The sequence below is a fragment of the Leptosomus discolor genome, chromosome 4, assembly GCF_034619465.1.
Source record: "Leptosomus discolor isolate bLepDis1 chromosome 4, bLepDis1.hap2, whole genome shotgun sequence".
NCBI lineage: Eukaryota > Metazoa > Chordata > Aves > Leptosomiformes > Leptosomidae > Leptosomus > Leptosomus discolor.
The window spans coordinates 31,026,448-31,048,753 of NC_141394.1; the positions used below are offsets into that span (position 1 = coordinate 31,026,448).

The 22,306-nt window shown below is 38.8% G+C and overlaps 1 protein-coding gene across 2 annotated transcripts in view; it reads right to left on the reverse strand.

Moving 5' to 3' along the window:
- GRID2 (glutamate ionotropic receptor delta type subunit 2) overlaps positions 1–22,306 on the reverse strand; it is a 730,540-nt gene that overhangs the window by 88,438 nt on the left and 619,796 nt on the right. For both annotated transcript variants that reach the window (XM_086464050.1, XM_086464049.1), the window contains 2 exons: positions 15,488–15,626; positions 4,782–4,977 (listed from right to left, as the gene is read on the reverse strand). In XM_086464050.1, the coding sequence (XP_086320176.1) occupies positions 4,782–4,977; positions 15,488–15,626 (335 nt within the window). The remainder of the gene's footprint in view (positions 1–4,781; positions 4,978–15,487; positions 15,627–22,306) is intronic.

Here is a 22,306-nt window from a genome sequence, read left to right on the forward strand (position 1 = left end):
AGGATGCTATATGACAAATAAGATGGAGCCAGACCATCCATGATAATACAAAGTGAGGACAGAAGGTGTATTTGGTACCCCCAGGCACCTGTCAGCTCCCAGTTGTGGACTCTGCAGGGGACAGTAATTGCAAAATAGATAAATTGTACCTTCAGCTGCGGGGCTAACACGTCAAGGTCTTAAGGGTACTCCTGAACCTCACTACTTGTAGAGCAGCAACAGAACATCTAATCTGCCCAAGAAGCACCACCTCCGGAGGGAGTGAGGAAGCAGGGAACCAGTGTCTGGGTCGATAACTAGTTTGCTAACCAATGGCTGTGTAGCATAACTGATCCCCTTTAGTGAATTAAGGTATATGGGGGACAGGAGTACAGTCCCAGCGTTTTTATATGCTCTTGCCTTTTTTGCTTCCTATTGCTTTCTTAGACACTGTCAAACTGCTGAACCACAGTACAGATTCAACATCCAAAATGTCCGTCTTGGTTATCTCTTGTTTTCAGTGTCTTTTTATTGGCCAACTCCATGGTCAGAAATGTTCATAACAAAGATGTATGGACTTGCATATATTAACAAGATCTTTTTGTTGTGTGATCAGTGAATCTGCCACAAGAATTGCAATTCCAATGGCGAATTTGTGAGTAAATCAGTATAATCAGTTAATTGAGGAGTTTTTGGGCCCATCAGCAGAAATCTTCATGCTGTTGATATTACTGAAAACAAATTAAGAATAACCATGTGCAGTTATTAACAATTTGTTCTAGCACAGAATCACAAATCATTATTACCCCTTTCTTCCCCAGAAAAATCACCTTAGCAAAGCTTTGATATGGTCTATCCATAGGTACTTTCAAAGGTATTGTTACTATTACAGATTTTCAGGAGGTCAAAGTGCCACTTACAGCATTCAGGGAAAACAAGCAGGCTCAGCAGTTGCTAGAATGTTTCCACTGGCAATGCAAGTAGGATCACAAGAAAATCAAAATCTCAGGACCAAATTTCTTTTGATAGTGTGTGCAAGTTGAAGAAGTAATATTATGAAAGCCTAAGAGAAGTTTCTTTTAATGTGCCATCCGGAAGCATTATTTCACCCGACAGTCATTCACTGGCTAAATATTTTGCAGACAGAGTTAAACAGACAGAGATTTCAAACACATTTGGATTCTGCCTATGCAGCCTGGGAAAGGAATTTCCACTTTGTACTGCTGAGAAAAATGCAGACGCTGTAGGCTATGGTATCATGTTCAGAGGAACAAGGTGGGTAGGATAGGGCATTAGGCACTATTATACTCTAGAGAAGAAAGAGCAGACAGGTGCACAATGGAAGCGCTTCATTATATTTTAAATGGGAATAGTTCCAAGGATAAGAAAGCCTGTGGTGCTTGTAAAGGATTAAGCAGGGTAATGTGCTTTTTAAGAAGACATAAAGAGGTATATAATGTGATATGTTTAAGCCTAAATTATTTTTCTTGGAGTCCTCAATGAATGTTTAAGTAGGCATGACTTAGGCCTCAGCAAATCCTCTTCGAATAAATAATTTCCACAAAAATAGAGATTCCTTTGACAGAATGAGATGCATATTTCATAACCTACGTAAAAAAGGAAAATCAATTTAAGATACATGAAATACTTAAGAGTAATAAAGAAAAAAAAGAAGATAAAAGTGAATATTCTCCAGAATAATCCAGGCATATCTAGGAATACAGCTACCTCCCCATTTATTCTGATATGACTGAGCAGGAAGACAAATAACTGAATGCTCCCCTACCTCCAATTCAGATCTTCAACTGCTTTTTGTGGCGTTTTGAGAAAGGAAGAGACAATAAGTGGCAGAAAGTATCTAAAGTGTCTGTGCTTTTCAGGCTGTCTCCTGTTTGAGGTAGTTCAGACTCTGCTCTCTCTTCGAGGTAAACCTACTCAGCTGCGCTCTAACCAGACCTGATGGTGTATACAGCTGTTCACTATGGATGGAATAGGAGCACACACAATGATATGTATGCACCTGATTTATGAGAAGAACAGGACCAATAAATATCAAAACCTGAAAACTTACAAAGACATGATCCTCCCATTTTATTTCTCTTGCCTGCCCTGCCCTCCTGCCAGGAAAAGCATGTCAAAGCGGTAGATTGCCTGATGCAAAACGGGACTACGCAATCATTGTCATTTGGCTGTATTGTATTTTCACTCACAGAGGTGCCATTCCCCATGAAGTCACTGGTACAGCAAGCACGCAGTCCTGCTGAGTGAGCGGGACGATGCAATGAGTAAATCAGTGGTTGATCCCCTTTCCCTTTCCCCCTGTTTATACATACATTAGTATTAAACTGCTACTTTCCTCAAAATAAAATGAGTGCCAGCTCCACTGTAATTTGCAGAATAAAAGCAAGATAAAACTAAAGGACTTTTAAGATACAACAAAAATGTTTGGCAAAGCCTCTTTTGTGGTGGCTACTTGCAAATCCCATTTAACCTCAGAGACCATGCAGCAGGCAGTGTTGTTAAAGAAGAGCATGTCCACAGTGTCCGTAACATCCTTCCTGCACACCTCTCTCCCATGGTGGTCCCTCCTATCACAGTCCCTTCATGGTCATTAGACAGCCTAGTGGAAATCCCTTTCCCCGTACCCATTTGGAAGCACTCATTAAGTCTCAGCCCTCACTTGGCACTCCAGGAACATGTGCTAAGGTGCTGTCCAGTCACACTTAAGTGCTGATTAATGGTAGAAACAAAATGAAGCACAGAAGGAGACCTGTTGGCTTAGCTTGTCCAGGGTTATAGTCCGATTGAGTTAATAGCTCTGATGTGGCCAGTTAAATTCTTTCAAGACCCCAAAGAACATTACGAAGTATATAAATAGAGCAAGGAGACCCACGAATTTTTCCTCTGAAAAACTTTTTTTGAAGGATGTTACCGGGATTATAATCTCTGCTTCTTATCAGCTACCTTTCAAAGTATTAATTTTCCTTGCCTAAGATTAGCTTTTGACATCACATTCTTCCTGAGCAGGCCAAATACAATCTCCCAAAAGCTTCTGTGTGAACAGCAACTGGCAAATAATCTTTTTCTGTGTCACTTCTTCCTGTAAGGTGAGAGGGGAGAAACTGCAGACACATATGTGGATGTGTATGTTCATTAGAATCAGGCCTGAGCCCTCTGATATTTTAAAATTGGAGAGTGATTGGCTTGCTCACATGCCGCAACTTGGTTTTTCAACATCACCATTTGCAAGTGCTTATTCCTGGGAAGCAGAGGCATGGGAAGTTAAAGAACTCAGATATTTCTGGGTTTGTAGGTTCTGGGACAGCAACTGCCATGTTTCCAGGAATGAGAAATCAAAGACTGTAATCTGGAATCACCTGCCAGCATGATACACTGGTGGTTTTTTTCAGCTAAAAGCCATTAGTCAACACAGCTGTGTTTGGCGTGCTCTGGTTTTTAATTCTTCTCAAACCCTTAGTATAACTCGGGAAAGCAAACCAGGAGGAAGGCAGCTTTTATTCTCTTAATACAGAAGGCAAAATCCAGCTTTATCAGCCCCTTACAAACTGAGCTAAAATATATTTTATCAAAAAAAGCTATTTCCTCTACCCAATAAATTTTCAGACTGTCTTTTTTTTCCCTTGCCTTTTCAGATTATGACTTTATCTAAAGGGGTTTCAAAACTGCAGTTCCCCAGGGCCTCTCTTGCCTCTTCTTTCATGCTGTTTGGTCCTTCAGAAAAGAAAATATGATCTCAGTTATACAGAGGGTGCATTAGTGATTTTTGAAACTCCAAAGAATCTTCGTTATTTTGTATTTCTTTTATTATCAAGAGATCACCTGTGATTTCACCATTCTTTTTAACATATTCTTTTCTCTTACGTGTTTTTATCCAGTGTGAAAACACCAGAAATGACAGGCTTTCCTGGCAAACGGATTTTGGTGGAGACAAAAGGCAGAGCTTGTCTGGATTTTTAAGAAGTCTCTAAGCCAAGCTTAAAACAAGTGAACACACAACTGCATTGGTATTTGCTCCAATCAACTTTCACATTTTGAAGTTAAAAATAAAATCTATAAAATATGGTATTTCTCAGATTTGATTTAAAACTCTGAATATAAAGATACAATGGTAGGGAAAAAGTTTGTACACAGTCAGTCATTAACCCATATCCACTCTCATACTGAATCCTTTCTCAGACTAGTGTTCTTACAAAAGCTGTAGCTGTCAACCAAAAACATGGGAGGGAACTATTGCATTCACAAATGTGCCTAGAAAAATTGACTCCTGCTCTTAAAGTATTTTCCCACCGCTAAACCCACTACAGAAGGTGGCTGTGAGACTCTTCTTTAAAGCCAGATCATCTTTTCTACCCTCTCTCAAAACATATGAGTCAGAGCTACAGCTGAAAGCCAAGATTTTCAGTGTCAAGAGTCTACAAAAATAAGTTAATCAATGCCTTGTATTCAAAGTGCTTTGAGCTTTCTACAGTACATTGCCACATCTTCCAGTGTTGTATGTCCAGTCATCTAATTCCCATTTTGCATCCTGACAAATGCATTCATCTCTCATACCTATAAATTATTTTCAGAGCAAACAGTCCAGGTACCTACATTTTAAAATGTTGTTGAAAACAAGCTGCATAGCTGAGAAGTCCCAACCCTCCGTGCCGATGCACAAATTGGTACCAAGCGTGATCATCATCTGGATGCAAATGCATCCCTTGTATTTAAAAGGAACAACTAAGCAAATGAGGTGTTACAGCAGAGCATCTCCAATGAGAAGCAAAAAGTCATATCAGTACCTTTTGAATGCCTGCGGTCGACTCCAAGACGTTGTTCTCTGAGCCATTACTTCTGTTAATCATCCGCCACATTTGGGAATACATGCTGTCCCTCTCAAAAGGATTCATCCCTTTCACGCGGACGTGCTCATAGACTGCAGAGTCGAAGACAGTGCCATAAGGAATATCCGTCTGCCTTGAGAGATCCTGGAGAGACCTTAATTGTTGGTGAAGAAAAGAGACATAGGAGACTTGAATCCACATTTTCAGGAAGAAGGAGCTGCAGGCAAGTAAAGGGCAACACATAGGAAGATGGCTGTCAAGCCTGTTTCTTTTATTGTTTGGGTTGGTTTTTTTTTTTCTTTTTTTCTTAAAAGACAAAGTGAGACTGAAAAATTGTTTTTATGGTTTTAAGACACAAGGAGGAATATGAAGTGAAAGGAAGGGGTGGAAAAAATGAAAATGGATGAAAAGAGAACAATGGAAGGAGTAAGAGGGTCCTGTCACATGCGAGGCTCTTGTGAGCAGTGGCAACGGAGAGAAGGGAGTATTGCAGTCTCTCCAGCCATAAGCAGCAACAGAAGCTGGGTAACTGCCTACGAGAGTATGGTGCCACCACACACCCCGCTGCTAGGGAGCAGGAGTGTTAGCACCAGAGGTCACCAAATCTACCCCAAAGCGCCTGGGCTGAGTAGTTCTATTTGCTACTGGGTTACACAGTGAAAAGCAGATTTTTAGTGGTATTCCTGCACTGAACTATGCACCCATCAGACAGGTCACATCCTACACTATTTTCAGCAATAGGAAGATTTTTGTTGTGGTTTTATGAACTGCCTTTTCATCACGGTTCATGTTATTTAGTCCAATAAATTTTTTCTGCTTTACATATTATCTAATCTTGTCTGTTCCCTATAAGCAAGAAAAATTAACCTGTTTGGAGGTTTCTAAAGCATTCCAAACATAGCTTTGTCAACCCTGCTTTGGACTTAAAAAGGAATATTAGAATCCGTTAAAGTCTCCTTACCTCTTGGGCTTTATTTTCGTGTCCTATAGAATTGCTCTCCCATACCTTTGGTTCTTTAACGATAGTGATTAAAGTTTCAAAATAACTACTGCAATATGTCTACTGCCTAAAACCCATTAGAGCTTTCCTGGCACAAATTAACTTTGTATAAACTGCACAAATCTAGTGGATGACACCTAAGGACAAATCAAGGGACTGAATTCTGTCTTAAAGTGGGTGATATCAAATTGCAAAAGCTCATCTCAGCCACAGAAAATGCAAGCACAAATATAAGAAACTCATCAAATTCCAAGTTGTGCTTCTGAAACATGCAAATATAGAGGCAAGTGAAAATGGCCCTACAGGGAGGAAAAAAAGGAATTCAGAGGTGTTCCAGGGATCGCACTGAAGAAAACAGTAATCGGATCTCAAAAGATATGTATGCCTCTGAACACAACAGACAGCAGGAAGAGAAGAAATCAATAGCGCTCAGTGGCAAGGGTTTAGAGGTTAGTTGAATCAAAAAGAAATCCTTTGAAATTCAGAAATATGGGCTTAGAAAAACATTGAACAAGAACCAAATTCTGAGCAGATAACATACAGCAAATATAAGGAATGGATAGATTTAATTTTGAAGAGTAAATAACTAATGGTATTAACCCCCCCACAACCCTCTCCTCTTTCTCCAACAAGATGGCATGTCTCCTCAAGAACATAAGCAGCAGGGAACCTGCAAAGAATCAGTACACATATGGGATCATCAAAGGTGAGCTGCTAGATGAAGCTTTTCCTGAAACCAAGTATATTGGTCTTCTACCAGAGGACTGAGACATGCCCTTTTCTAGGAAGAAAAAATGTAAGACTCTAGTAGACTAAGGTATTGGGAGAATAAGTACTGCGGTTAATTAGTAACTGAAAAGTAAAAAAAAAACCCACAAGTTCAGATAAACACCTGTGAGTTCTAAAAGATTAAATATGAAATGACTGAGCTGTTAGCAAAAATGTGAAACCTCATTACAGCCTCATTACAGTGTGTGAAAGGGAAGCAATAAATATTTTTAAAATGCTCTAGTGGTAATCAGGGGAATTACAAAAGTAAACTACTAAAATATCATACTTAAGTTTAATAAATAAACTGAAATAAAGATTGATAAAATTTTAAAGATTAGTCCTGAAGCTTAGACATAGCCACCGGGTAGGTTTCTCCAGGGAAAGCGATTCAATCAGGTTTCTCCAGGAAAAGCAATTCAATCATCTGTTACACTTTGAAACTAGTGAAAAGCCCCAAGAATTTCAAAAAGGCTTTCATCTCTACAAATAATGTACAGAAGGTGGAAGCATGGACAGGCTACAAAGGAAGAATTTAGAAACACTTCCTGGCAAATCTGGATAGTGTTAGGAAAGCCAATACTCAGCTGGAGTGGATGCTCTTGCGGGACTTTAAGGGTAACAAGAACAGCTTTTGCAGAGCTAAAAGGCTGAACAAGGAAAGTGTGGTCCTGTCAAGGGGGACAGCAGACACAGCTAAGGCTGAGGTGCTCGATGCCTTCGTTGCCTCATTCTTCACCAACAAGGTCTCCCAGGTCTCTGTGACTACAGGCAGTGTTCAAGGAGGTGATGAACAACGAGCCCTAGGTGGTCAGGTAGATCCCAACCAGACCAGGCAGGGATTGATTGAGAGCATTAGACCCATGAAAGCTCATGGGACCTGGCAGGCTGCATCAAAGTATGCTGAGAGAGCTAGCCAATGTCCTTGCAAGGCTGCTTGCTTTAATTTTTGATAGGTGAAGGAGATTTGAGGAGATCCCTGATCACTGAAGAAAAGAAATATCCAGACTATGTTAAAAGAAGATAAAAAAGATGATTCATGGAATTATGGCTGGTCACCGAACATTACAAAGCAAGTTCTCTCAGAGCACATTTCTGAGCACATGAATCACAGAATCATTAAAGTTCGAAAAGATCTCTAAGATCACGAAGTCCACCCGTCAACCTAACACCACCATGCCCACTAAACCACATCTATATGGTTTTTGAACACCTCCAGGGATGGTGACTCCACCATCTCCTTGATAGTGAAGGAGAAGCAGCTGACTGGGAGCAGTCCACATTGATATACCAAAGGTAAGTCATGCCTGACCAATCTGGTCGCCTTCTACAGTAAAATGACTTGGTTTGTAGACAAGACTAGAGACATGGATGTAGTTTACCTTAACTTTAGCAAGGATTTCAATACTGTTTCCCACAACATTCTTGTATCCAAACTAGGTCATTAGGTCTGGCTGGGTGGGAAACCACAAGGATAAATTCCTGATTGGATAATCAGGCTTGCCGGGTAGCTCACCTGGAGGTGGGTAACAGGTACAACAGAAGTCTAACTTGGGACATGTCTTTAGCAATACCATGGAGGAGGTGAATAAGCACCCTCTTGTCAAGTTTGCAGATGACATGACACTGGGGGACCAGCCGTTTTCTCAAGGACAGGCTGCTGTTCGGATAGACCTAGAAAGGCTGGAGGAATGGACTGACAGCAAGGACAAATGCAAAGCCCTGCACCTGGGAGGAGAAAACCCCTGCCACAACCCAGGCTGGGGTACAGCTCTGCAGAAAGGACCCTGGTAGACAGTAGCAGGCCTTGGTAAGGATTTCTTTCTTTCACCATTAGGCAAAGTGCTGCGTAGAAGTAGGTGCAGTACTGTTGGCATTGACAGTCTATCTATCTGTCAAAAGCATCACTGATGAAAGGCACTAGATAAATACAACATACTATATTAATCCATTCTACGTTAGTGTTGCTGCTGTTGCCAATACACTTCTGTATCTCTTGGCAGTGCTCAGAAGTGCAATGAGCTGTCACAGGATGCATATTGTAATGTCCTGTAATTGCTGTGTTATTTGTCATACATATGGCTAGAAAAGTATACAAAAAGTATTTACCGAGTCTCCAATTTCTAGTGACAACACCTAGCAAAATTGCAATCATTACTTTACAAGACGCCGTATAGCCGTACAATTTCTAATATAACAAGCAACATAGCAGTTCTTCTGAAATATTATTGCTAACTGGTATATAAATGATATGTGTAGCTGCTGCCACAAAACAGTATGGTTAGAAACAGTACAAAAGAAAAATAGCTCCTCTGTATATCTTGTGGCTGTAAAACCAACCTTGCTATTTTCAGAAAGGCAAACCAACACAAACCACAAGCTGTTAGTCCAGAAGTGTACTACAATCAGGCATGGGAAGTGTACTAGAAACAGTGTGAGAAGAAGCAAGAGTGCCATCACACGCAAAGGCATCACAAGCAGGGAAATAATAAGGAGGAGAATTATGTCGTGCCTTCAGGAAGGCATGTTGTAGCTGCCAAGTCTGTAAAGCCAAGGCATTAACTACAGTCTGCAGTTCTTTCTCCTTGGTGTGCTGTTCTAAAACACAGGATGCCTCTCAACTGCCCTGCTCTGCATCTTTTGATGGTTGCAGGTGCTGCTCTATGCTGAGAAAATGAAGGCAAGAGGACAAGAGCAAGACAAGTACGAGTGTAAACTCTACAGATGTGCTAAATGCTGTTGTCAGCAGTAAACCCCAAGTTTTGGTTCACCTGACCCTATGCTGAGGAGCAAGAAAGAAGTTGTTGCAGCCTTTGAGGTGTACATCTGTGTATGCTGCAGCGTAGGCAAGCTGCAAAAATGGAAAAGACCGATCACATCAGTGACTTCATCCACTCACACAAACATATTAAATGGGATCATAACATATATGACCTCCTTCAGAAACTGTTTTTTATAACCTGCAACTCTGCAGTCTACTGGTATGACATTCACAACCTAGATTAAGACACCGCAAAAAAAAGAGACAAACCTTGACAGAACTAACAAAATTATTAAACCATTGAGGCTCCTTTCCAGAGGAAAGAATTTTTATGACTACTTTGCCTCCAGCCAGATCATAGGTTACACACTGTTTGATGTACCTTGATTCCTGGCTTAAACAACTCATTCTCTGTTCAGACAAATACATTTAGTGGAGACATAAATTCTTAGTCTCACTATGTCACCCAGTCTCACCACACAGCTGCCACATCAGATCTCAAAATAAGGAAAAAGTATTTGTCAAGCTGATGAATTCCTATGGGATAGCCTTTGATGCCCAACTTCTGATACCATTATCCACACTGGACGGGAATTTAACTTTGCAATAGTTTTACTGATCTCAGTTGAACTACCCGCAAAGCAAAGCACACATTAACATAAGGAAGGGAATTATAATCCCACATTTTAAAACATTTATCTCTCTGAATTTTGAAGCAATAAGGTAATTAGTGATAAAAATTGTCTAAAAATTAAAAAAGCAGATGTAGTTGAAAAAATTGTTATAAAATACAATACCTTTACCTGAGCTTGCATATAGACAAATGCTACTTCTAGGGAAGTGAACACACAGTCAGGTCACAGTTCATCTTATGTTTGGTTATCACTCATGAAGCATTGTGGGGAAAAGTGTTATGTGTGGTCTTTATGGAAAGCTTTTTTTTCTCATTGCAATTACTGGCATAATACCAATATTATCCCATACAAATTACAACATAGGGCTACTCAGAGGATGAATTGAGTCATTTGAGGATGTATTATTAACAGATACACATGTTTTTCAGCATTTGTGATTTTGTTTAGAATTTTGCACCTTAATCAGGCAGCGTTGTCAGGTCACTTTCATTTTCTGGCTTACTATGGCTTAGTACAAATTAATTACTTTGTAATTTAAAAAAAAAAATCTGTTTTCACCTCAAAGAAAAAAAAAATTATGATTTGCATATGTTTCTTTCCCCAAAGCACACTCTCCTCTATAAATTCAAATCCTAGACTTAGAATTGGTAACATATTGTTCATGTATGTCAGCCAAAAGTGTTTAAAAAGTACACAGAATACTTAGAAAAACAAAAGGTCAGTTCCGTAAAGGAATAACCAAATTCCTTTTTAGGTGATTAAATACCACTGAGGTCAGAGGCTTGGGCATCGAAGTATCTTTGTAGATCTGAGTTATAGATCGATTTAGGCTAGCTGTGTTGTTAGACTTGACTGTGCACAGAACTGTCTGCAAGATGTAGTCATTAAATTTTAGAAGAAAACAACATGTCATGGCTTACACCGAAGTCTTCATTTATGACTAATTCAGAAAAAGCTTTGCAATGCCTTTTTTTTTTTTTTTTAACTTCTTCTTTGTAGGACATTAAGGATTAATTCACGGGCAGGCTTAGGGAACAGGGCACATTAAGCCAAGAGATTTGACTGTTGGCAGTGACAGCTGTGTCGGAAACTAGTAGTACTGCTTGCTAGCCAGTTTGAAGATCTGGGTGAACCACATTAAAGGAAAGGTTAAAGAACATCATGTTTTTCAGCATAAGAAAATATCTACTCCAATTACTGCATTCTTGTGTAACCCTCCTTGCAGAAAACTTGTAGGCAGTTGTATCGAGCTGTTTAAAGCCTTGGGGACATCTTAGCTTCAAGTGAATCATGGTTTAGGAAAAACATTGTGAAAAGAACAACTAGGTAAAACAAGGGTGACAGAAGACATGCTTCACTGCTATGCCTTCCTTACTCAGAGGCAGAGGCCTCACCTATCAAATAGGACATAGTACTTGTAACATAGAGAATGTAATGTGAATTTCGTATTTTACAGAAGACATAAGATGCTGACTCTCCCCCATAATGTGTATAATCTAAAGTCTTAATTAAGCCTCCTCACTTTTAGAAGTGGATTAGATTTGAACTTGAAACCACCTAACACTGGCCTTTCATATGACAAATCCTTTGACTTCGCCTCTTCCCACCCCACTCCCCCAACTTTCTTGCAAAATTTCAGTGCCTGTAAGGTGATAACACCCTCCCTTTACCTGGGAAAACAGTGCAGTGCAGTAGTCTGAGTAAAATCAGTCTTCACTGATGGACTCTAATTCTAAAGGAATCATAAAACACTGTAATGGCAATACTGGCTCAGTGATGAAATTCACAGCATCAGCACCTATGAGAAATGGCTCGAGACCTCCAAATTTATCTGGCATTTACTGAGAAAAGCCACTCTTAATTACTATTAATTCATGTTGCAGTTGAGACAGTGATCTAAAGATTTAAGGAACATAGAAATTACGCTTTGCTTTGCTGCCACAATGTTTTGGCATTTGAAATGCTGACTGTCTTGATTTAAATGTCATCTGCAATGTGGGTCAAGTGTGAACAAAAGATGCATCTACAAACCGCTTTATTACTTGCATGCCTCTACTCCTGATATTGCCCATTGGCAGAAGATGAAAAGCTGAACTCCCAAAGGTATTTGTCTGGAAGAGAAGATTAATGCCCACTCTTATTCTTCTTGTTCCTTAAGTTCATTCAAAAATTGTAACAATTTGATCCAAATTGATCAGTGAAGCAGAGAACAAATGCCATCAACTTCAAGAGAGGCTATACAGCAAAGATCTACTTTGAGACTCTAGGGAAAGGGAGCATTTTACTAGTCCTCTCCTAGTGCATTGCCTAACAAAATTTTGTGTGCTTTTCTTCTCAAGATAAGCTTCTGGATACTAGGAAGAGTGGCCCAACCTTCATACCGGCCGAGAAAGAGAAGCTGCAAGAGCTCTGAACACAAACTGTCCACACATCCAAAAGCTGAAATGCAGTAACTACCAAAATATTTCATGGAAATGAAATGTGCTGTGGGCTGCTTGAATCCTCCTATGTTTTGTAAAAGATATCACAAGGACTGTACCTTCAACAACACACTGTAATATCTGATGCTAGCTGCAAATCTGAAATGAAAACCTATTAACTACTTGTTACATCTGCGCAAACCCACTGACTTCAACTTCTTTCATTTTTCTGACTTCTCTGAAGCTGGCTGGATAGCACTACAAGCAGAATCTGGTTTATTTTCTTTAAATACTTAAACTCATTTCCATTCTGGCCTTCAAAGCTCCCCAAGGTACAATTCGATTTGTTTAAAAAAAAAAAAAGAAAAAGGAGCATCAGCTTTTTTCTTTTTGCTTATTCGTGTTTCCCACTTTGCAGTAATTCAGCATAGTAAACAAACAGCCTGTCTCATATGCTGGTTTGAGTTGCAATTTTGGCAGTTTTGTAAACTAAAGTTTTACACTCCCACCGTAGTTAGGATAACTTCATTCCCTAATGGATACTTAACACATCCAATTACTGTATTTTTGAGCTGCAAGCGCTGTTGAAAAATGTCTCCATTCTTTCATTCCAGGAGCTTTCCAGCTGCAACATTTTCTACTGAATAAAACATTTTCAGTGACTTTGCCCATAAATAATACAGCACAAAGACCAATGTAGTCCCAACTGCACATAATAAGCTCAGAATTCCACTGAGGGTTTTCTAGTGACATCATAATAAACTGCAAGAAAAAGTTGAAGATGTATTAAAGTATAGTTTGTGTATATTTTATTCTGTTTTACACATAAGAAAACTCAGACATTTGTCACAGTAATTTGAACATTTTTGTGGACTACTTCAAAACTAGAAGGGACATAACTTGAAAGCAGGATGAAGAGGCATATTTCATATTTGTAAGGACAAACTGAATGACTGAATATATCTTTGATATTTATTTTGTATGCACTAATTCTCATGTTGTTTCTTCATGGTCCTTAGTCAAATGTAAAGCTTTTTAAACTTAACCCCCCCCCGCTCCAAAAACCAACCTCTCTCAAAACCTCAAGATCAATGTTGACAAACATTGATGCAGAATATAATTTTACTCTGTTATAAATTGTGAAGGGATTATAATTTGGACTATAGGGTCAAACAGTTGGATTGTGTCAAAATACCCCTGCAGCACTCCATGATCCCAAAGTCTGTTATTCAGACCTCAACAGAAAATTATAACTGTATTTAGCTGGTAATACTGCTGTACCAGGGGAATGATTTGCTCGTGGGATTTAAGTCTGTTTACATGTCTCTGTCTTGGAGTGCTTAGCCCTCCAACAGGTGCAAGCGTTGTGGCCAGAAAGGAAGGATAACAACCATAGACACTTAATTTTGAATTGGGAATGAATAAGGACTGGTAATGCCTGGGCAATTTGGGCCATGGGACACCAACTTATCCCCCTGCCCCACCTCAGCCAAGGAGCAGGGAAAAAGAGAAAGGGTTTTTGAAGTGCAAGAGGATGCTCCTAATGGGGAGGGACAGGCAATAACCATGCACCCGCAGTAAGGGGCTGGTTCTGCTCTTGGGTCTGAGCTTTGGCTTCCACTTGCAAATAAAATGGCTGCTATTGCAGACATTGACTTGTCTATGTGCTGTTAAAGCCTGGATTGGTTTTAGTACGTAGAAAATTCTCAGAGGAAAAGTGCCTTAGTGAGATCACAGTCATTGGCTGGCATGCAGTGATGCTTGAACCTAAACTATGAATTCACACGAGGCCAAGGCTCCCCCTTCCCTGTCTACACTAGTGGCTCACTGTCTCAGGGGGCATTTCAGAGAGATCTGGAAAGCAGCTGAACTAGAGGCAGCAAGATCTTAGGTGATAATACACAGAAGACAGGGACTTGAATCAACAACTGGAGTACAGAATTTTCGCTAAGGTCAGCATTGAGCCTTACTTGAAGGTCAGGTTCTTACCTTTCTGGAGGGAGAAATAAAGCAGAACATGTCTCTCTTCTTTAAAGTCACTCGATAATTTTTGCAAAGAAGGATTTATGGGAAAGGCTAACTTTGTTACTCTCACATACTTTCATGGACTTGCAGCCTCCAGATTAAAAACATGCTATGGGAAAATGGCCAGCTGCTGCTTGGAGTGCTTGGCTAGCTAATGCTTCACTGTGTTTTCTAGTCTCTGCTTTAACCCAGGAGGAAGGATCTGGGGGTGTGGGAGGTCACTGGAGCAGTGGGGTGAGGATAGCTTAGCATGCAGTTTGCTGAAGGAGAACAAAAGGACAGAGAGAGATGGTAGGAGACCCAGAAATGTTCCTGTGATATGGAGAGATAAGATGATCTGGAAAAAAGGGCTTGAATGACAGAAAAACATTTCACCATAAAAGGAACAGGAGAAGACAAGGACATTCACGCTGAGGAGGCATGAAGCAAAAGAACCAAGAGACAAAAAAAAAAAAAAAAAAGAGAACAAGGTGATCTGTTAATGTAGGAAGAGAGCACCTGGGAGTGGAAGGAGCAAAGATGACTAATAAGTGAATTTTTATTGTTTGTTGCTATTAACACATCTTTGCCTTGGCAAGAAAAGGTGAATTCAGCTTTAAGCTCCCCATACACTGAAGATGCATTGGACTCCTCCTGATCAAAGTGTCAGAGCACAAGTATTGTGGGATGCATTTGAATGGAAAGCATAGCCTGAAAACACACAGCAATTTCTACTTTCCCATTTCAAATACTGATACACTGGTTATCTCAAACTCAATCGCTTCTTTCAAAATATTTATGTGGGCATACATATGTATGTATATGTGCCACAGAAGAGTATCTGCCAGAGGCCAACAAATCTGATCCTAAAGACAAAGTGTCTCCAAGGAGAATGGTGGTCTGTGGTATGTTGTTATTTTTTTAGATTCCAAACTACATCTCAGGATGATAAAATTTCTTCTTTTTCTCACATTAAGTAAAACATTTATACCCCTCTACATGTGTGTGAGTGTATATATATATATATATACACATTTTCACCCTCCTTTCCCTCAATTCATTCTTTATCAACTTACTGGATGGAGTTCTCAATGCGTGTGATGGTGAGGAAAGCTGCTAGGTTTGCTGTGTAGGAGGAGATGACAATCAGAGCAAAAAGCCACCAAGCTCCCATCATCAGTCGAGTTGCCAGGGTTGTGTATGGAACCTCTCCTCCTGTGGGGAAGAAGGAAAAGCAAGAGTTTTCATTTGGCAGAAGGAAACCCAGATCCTCATTGCTCATGCATTGCTCAAGAGAACTAGGCCCCAAGGCCAACAGGGTAAAACAGTTTACTAAAGCAAGGTGCTTTAGTAAACTGAGCATGACTTGGAGCCACACTTTCTATGCAATGAAAAGTACTGAAGGAAGCCCATACTGTCAGCCATCATTACTGTATTTAATGTCTTTTGTTACTGTGCCTTTAATTGCAATTCATCTGCCAGTCCTGTCCAGTAATGGAAATAGACTTCAAGATCTCAGAACAAAACCAGCAAAATTAAATTCTTACAAGGTTCTTTCCTTAGAGATCTTATCTACAAACCTTAATTAATTTCTGCTTGCCTTCTTGAGAACATAAAGTTAATAAAACCCATAAAAACACAATTACTTTTCACAGTTCTGTAGGCAGGCAGATGTTCGTGAGAACCATATGTATGTGTACAAATTGCTGCAAGTGAACTTGGACGTGCAAAAAAAAAAAAATCACATGTATTGAAGAAAAATGCAAAATTGTTTTGTATTCCCATAGTTGCTTTCCTTTAAAATGCAACTACCATGTAAACAAAACACTAGCAGCAATTAAACCTACCAAGATGAGCTGCGCACCACCGCTTGTGTGAGCAGAGCTCACTTTAGCAAGCTGTGAAAAGTATTATTTTTTTATTCAAATAGCTGCCCCCAAAACACACTAATTTTGAGTCTTTGAAAGAGCTCTTTCAGTTTAAAACATATGAATCACAGATTTTTAGATGAAGGAAAATTCATTGTTTTAAAAATAACCATTTTGTCTGCAGTATAAATTTTGTCACAGCTATAAGTAACTAGGGGGGACAGGCGAACGCAGCAAATATCCATAGTCAACTGCTCAAGATGTTCACCCTTTTCCTCTCTCCTTATACCCAGCAATTTGAAAAGTTGTCATTATTTTTGAGGTAGCATTCTCTGACGCAAAATCTTACAATGGTACAATACCTGGGATTTGCAAAAGCTGTTTGTTACAGATTCAATCATCTGCAAATATTTTGTGCTGGATAAAAATTCCTTCATGTTTCCCCAGCAAGTATGTTTAAAGGGAATACAAATTACTATTTTTCCTGTTCCTAGTACAAATAATTTTCAATTATGTACAGAAACTAGATATTTAATCAAACTGGATATTTATTGAATACGAAGGCTCACCTTACTGTCTTGTACAAAGTTTGTCCTACCTCTACAAAGCATTGGGAACTTTGCACCACCATACAATAAACAAATTTGAAGCTTTTTTCCTACTTCAGTGATGTGGAGTTGTGCCACATGTGAAATAATAACTGACTCCATTAATTTATATTTTTGGTATATAAGTTTCGAAATCCTTTGCCTTTTAAGAATTCCATTATTGAAAGACAAAATCCATATTAGACCTGTGCAGTCAGAAATAAATTTCCTTTTATTTCCCAGATGCCATGTAATTACCTGAAATAAGACTCTACCAATCAGATCAGGAGATATGATTTCAATAGAAGGACTTTTGAAGTTTAACACTAACTTCAACATCTGAAGATTTGATTTTCTCTCCCGCATAAATTTTAAACGATTTTTAATAGAATATTTCTACTTTACAACAGTTTTTGCAATGTCTTTGGACAACCTCATTTAAAAATTATTTTTACTAAAATGAAAAGTTCAGACAGCTATATCGATTTATCCAAAAAGGCTGTTTGTCCTTTTAACTTCCAGGTGCCAACCCCTGCAGATAATCTTCATATTGAATTGAAATATGAAGGTAGAGTGATAGAGAAGAAGCCAATGATCTCCTGGACATCCTTGTACTTTCATTTTTCAGTTTGATGAGTAAAACTTTAATTTCTCACATTTTTTAACTGAATTGAAATGTCAGAAAAGAGAGGACCACTGAAAGTCACCCACCTGCCTTCTGGTTTTCAAGAGAGGATGTTGTGCAGCAAGCGACCGTGAAAGCTATCATAGACGTCTCAGCCACAGCATTCCCCTACTGTTCGTACAGCGTAGTTTTCCCATACATCAGTAAGACTTTACAAAACTGTGAGTGCTGGTCATCGCAAACGCTGGCCACTCACTCAGGTGTTTGTGAAGGCTTGTTCCTAATTCACTTGTATGTACCTTGTATATCAGCAATCAATAAATGAAGCTTGAGGACAAAGCTTGCATTCAAGTACACGTACAATAAACACATATAGAAATAACTCATCACTCCTGACCCTACTCTAAAATCTTTGCACTGACGCTTCTTAAACCACCATTTCTAAAGCAGGACTGACAGCACAACTGCGTATGTGCATGATATTTAAGCAGTGCAGGCAGGGTACTCCACCTATCCCAGTGGAAGAAAGAAAGAAAGAAAAATCAAAGGAGATCTTTTACTGCCATAGAATAATTTCTTTGGCATCTATTAGGAGACTTAATGTGATACAGTCTTGTTCTATTGTACTATTTGCTGAAACACTTCCCGCACCGTGACAGCTCACCTTAAGAAAACTCTTCACTCCCTTCCCACAATTCTGTTTCCAGGGATAAAGCTTCCCAGAGTTTTCTTTCAGTACAAATTTACATGTTTTCCCAGTGCAGAAGAGTACCAAGTCATTCAGGAGCACAACCGTCATCGGTTTTCCATTAACATTACCATGAAAAAGAGCTACAGACCTAACAGTCGCTATTGTTGACTGTAAATTAGCATGCAGAAGGGACATGCACGTAAACCTCCCTGGTCTCTGCTTACCAACACCTAGTATGAGTTTTGGGTGCATGGACATCTTTATGGACGACAGCATATTCTTGTTACAAGGGGCTCACAGTGCAAGGGAAGAGGGAACCAAGAAGATGAAACAAGTCTTTCCCTGCTATTGCCTTTCATATACCAGCAAAGCTTAATAACTCCTAATGGCAGAGGGGGCCACCTGGTGCCATTTAACACACATTGGTGATCAGGGTAAAATCTGTCCTATCACACCTCTTTCCTATAGCAAAATTCATCAATGGGAGTTAACATGCTGGTTGTGCTGACACTAGAAACACTGTTGTTGTAGCATGCTGAGCAACACTTCAACATACTGAGCTCTACTCACAAAACAAATGGCAAGCAAAGACGACACTCGGCAGTCCTGGGGTTGCTTTGTCATCTTAAGAGACAGACTTCAAATGAACACAGAGGCTGTATTATTCTTTAGACTTGACCCTTCCAACACACTGGTAGAAATGTACAATGCGGCACAAAATGCCACTACCTGTAGATCACCCATGTTGTGGCTACAGCTCCCAGTATATTTCAGCTGACACTTTTGATGTATACTAAAAATCACTTAAAAAAACAATCTGCTTTTAAAATTTTCAGATTCCATGTGCAGGAAGGAAAAGTTATTTTCCAGAGTAAACTGAACTAGCAAAAATCAATCTTATTGGGAGTTTTCTGAAAGAGCTGAATTACTGTAGAAGTGACAGTGAAAGAAATTACTTTTAGTCCTCCCACTTTCATCTAATGCAGTTCTCTGCCATCAATCCTAGACCAGTTTAATGCTGGCCTACTTCAGATGACAGGCTTAGACTGCAACTTATCTTACAAATTTTTGTTTATTCCCATGTCTTTCCAAGTGCTTCAAGCCAAATCATAGAAGAATAACGCATTGTTTTGACAATGTAAGCAATATAATGTGTAATTATGACAGACCTTAATATCAGGAAAGACCCACCTTAGGAGATAAAATGTGAACCTATACAATTCCCACACAGATTTCTAATACCTTTTAAGTTATTCCCCCTTGTTAGCAGTAAGTTTAAACATTTCTTCATGTCAAAAATTGCAAGAGAGGATTACAGGCAAGGAGAAGGAATGAAACCATGAGAAAAATGCGTAAAACAGGGAAATTGAGGATTACAGCCTCATGAGATCTTGGTATTCCATAGTCCTGGACTAAATTCAAATAATTCAAAATGCATAGTCTGTTTCTCCAAACTTCTTGTCCTCAGGGATTTGTCAATTTTTTGCCTGAAGAAAAACTGTATTCATCTGAGTAGTCCAGAACTATGGAAGTGTTTCAGATAGAAATGTAAAAAAAAAAAATATTTTTTTTTTGTACACAAAAAGAAAAGGTGAAACATTTCTTGGACAAGTTTTAACTGCAGTTGGCAGTTCTGAGATCAAGCCTGGTGGCAGCCATCTTGCTGAGAAGTGATGCAATTTTTCTTACTAGTCATCCATCCAAGCAGTAAATGTGCAAGATAAGGTCTCTCTCTCATTTAATATCAATTTAACGACTTCACTGGAAATGCACAGTATTTATAAATAAGATTCATTTGCCTAAGAGCTCAAAATTAATTTTTTTTACTATCACTAAAGCAAATAGCTTAGCAGCATAGAGCGCATGATGTTGAGAAAACTAAGAACTGATTACTGAGAACAATAATGTCTTCTGAAGATTCATTATTAAAATGCACTTTATAAACAACTACAAACACAGAGAAAAGCCACAAACCACTATTATTCTATGCCCTGAATTTGATAACTCTACGAAATAGTGTTTCTGGGGGGAGTTGAGAGCTGGACTGGGAGTCTGCTGCAGCTACTCCTTATATGAAGAGGCTTGGATGAGAAGGCTTTGCTCTTCTCCTACAGGAAGGGTGCTACAAGAACCATGGTTTGCATTTTCTATTTGTGATAACCACAGCTGCCAGGAAATCCCAAAACCTAGGTTTTTATAACAGACAAAACTCAATTTGTCACCAATTCTTACCATCAGGGCTACTCCACCATTCTCAGTTTAAGAATGTATCTCAGTTGCAAATAACTTTGTCACATTTCAATCATTTAATCTGCAATAGTCTCTGCTAGACATCTGCAGTGAGCTGAACTTCTGTGTAAGGAGTTTTAGGCAGATTTTTCCAGATAATTGAGAATCACAAAGAAGACGTTAATTGTGACTGCTTTGTTGAGGAACTCTAATACCATCAAACTTAAAAGCAAGGATCTTGATTGTGCTTGGAAAACGAAGGAGAAGAAATAATAGGCTGGGTTATCTGGGGACAGATTTTGGTTTTGCTTTTTCTTGCAAAAACTCTGTCCACATTCAGTGAATTACTGGCCTTTGCAAAAAAGCCACAAAAGACTAGGAGTTGGCTGCAGTTTAGCCTTTAGTTTGTTAGAACAGTGACATCAATTTATGCTGTGCATCTGCAATTTCCATTTGCACGAGTATAAAGTGTAGAGCTCCATTGCAAACAGTTTAGATCAATGTACGTCTTAAGTTTTCTTTGTGAAAGGGACATTAATAGAGAGTGGGTGTAAGGGGAGTAGTTTGTATTAACAAAGAGACAAAGGCATTTTATATTTCAGCTATTTTTGCCGTGAGAAACAAAACCTAAAGTTTGACTGAGCTCTGTTATCTTCACAAAACTCTGCAAAGCAGAGCTCTTCAAAGGCAGAATCTTTCAGGGCATTAGCTATTGTTATTGTTCTCTTAAAAACTTTCTTGATAATATAAAATCTCTCCTGTTTTCAATTGGAAACGTTCAATTCAGTATAATAAAACTGAAGGACAAAAAAAATACTTTACAGTCAATGAAGCCTGTACGTATTTCTACCAGCTGTGAAATAAATGCAGCCTGGAAGTTGTTGGAAATTCTCTCATCATGAATTTTTCTTCCTTTCTTTTCATTTTTCACCCCTACTTTTCCATTCTTCCTTGAACTGTGCAGAACACATTCATTTCCATAACATATAAGCTGCCAAGTCATAACCTGAGTTTGTAATATTACATTGTGTGCTGAAGTTAACACCCACTGACCACAGCAGGCATGACATGTATTCTTCAACAGGAGAATACAACCCCTTGAATTGGTAATGCCTTCCAAATAAGCTTGTAAATCAGTGGCTGAATTCCCTAGCCTTCCAAATATTGGCAGATTGCAGGGAATTGAGAGTAGGGAAGGAACAGAGCATGAGGCAGGGCTGGCAGCCAGATTCTCCAAGGTCTGGACAAGTTCAAGAGCCAGCTATTGCTTTTATTCACCACACCACCTGTTTTTCCCCTATCATTTTGTTTTTATTAAATTCTTAAAATTTATATATGAAAAGAGATATTCAGATAGTTTGTTTCACACATGAAATGTTTCTTTGGGTCTTATTTCCTAAAAAAAAGTGCACTGCATCTAGGTGTTATTGCTACCATTTCTATTAATACTGTGACAAAACTCCAAATATATTAGGTAGTAAGTTATAGGAATTGGGGTTTTTTTTGATTCACTGGAAGTAGTAGGATTGGAAGGGAAACATTTTTTATTTTTTTTTTTTTAACTAAAATGATTATAAAAGCTTCCATCAAATCCAAAAGATCAAGGAACTTTTTTTTTAAAACATAAAATAGTAAAAGTCGTGTGTAGTGGGGGTTTCCATTGTCATGATAGTCTTACATATTAGCTTTCTAAAAATAAATGTAAAGTAAATGAGAAAAAAAACCCACTTCAAAAAATATATTTTTAACATTTAAAATTGTTGAAATATTTAGAAATGCTCATATTTTCTTCCATTTACCATAAAAATAATTTAGTGGAGCCATCGTAAATCCATGGAAATGTTGGTATTCATTAATCTTAAAATTTGAAATATGAAATGAATAGGCGAAATTTC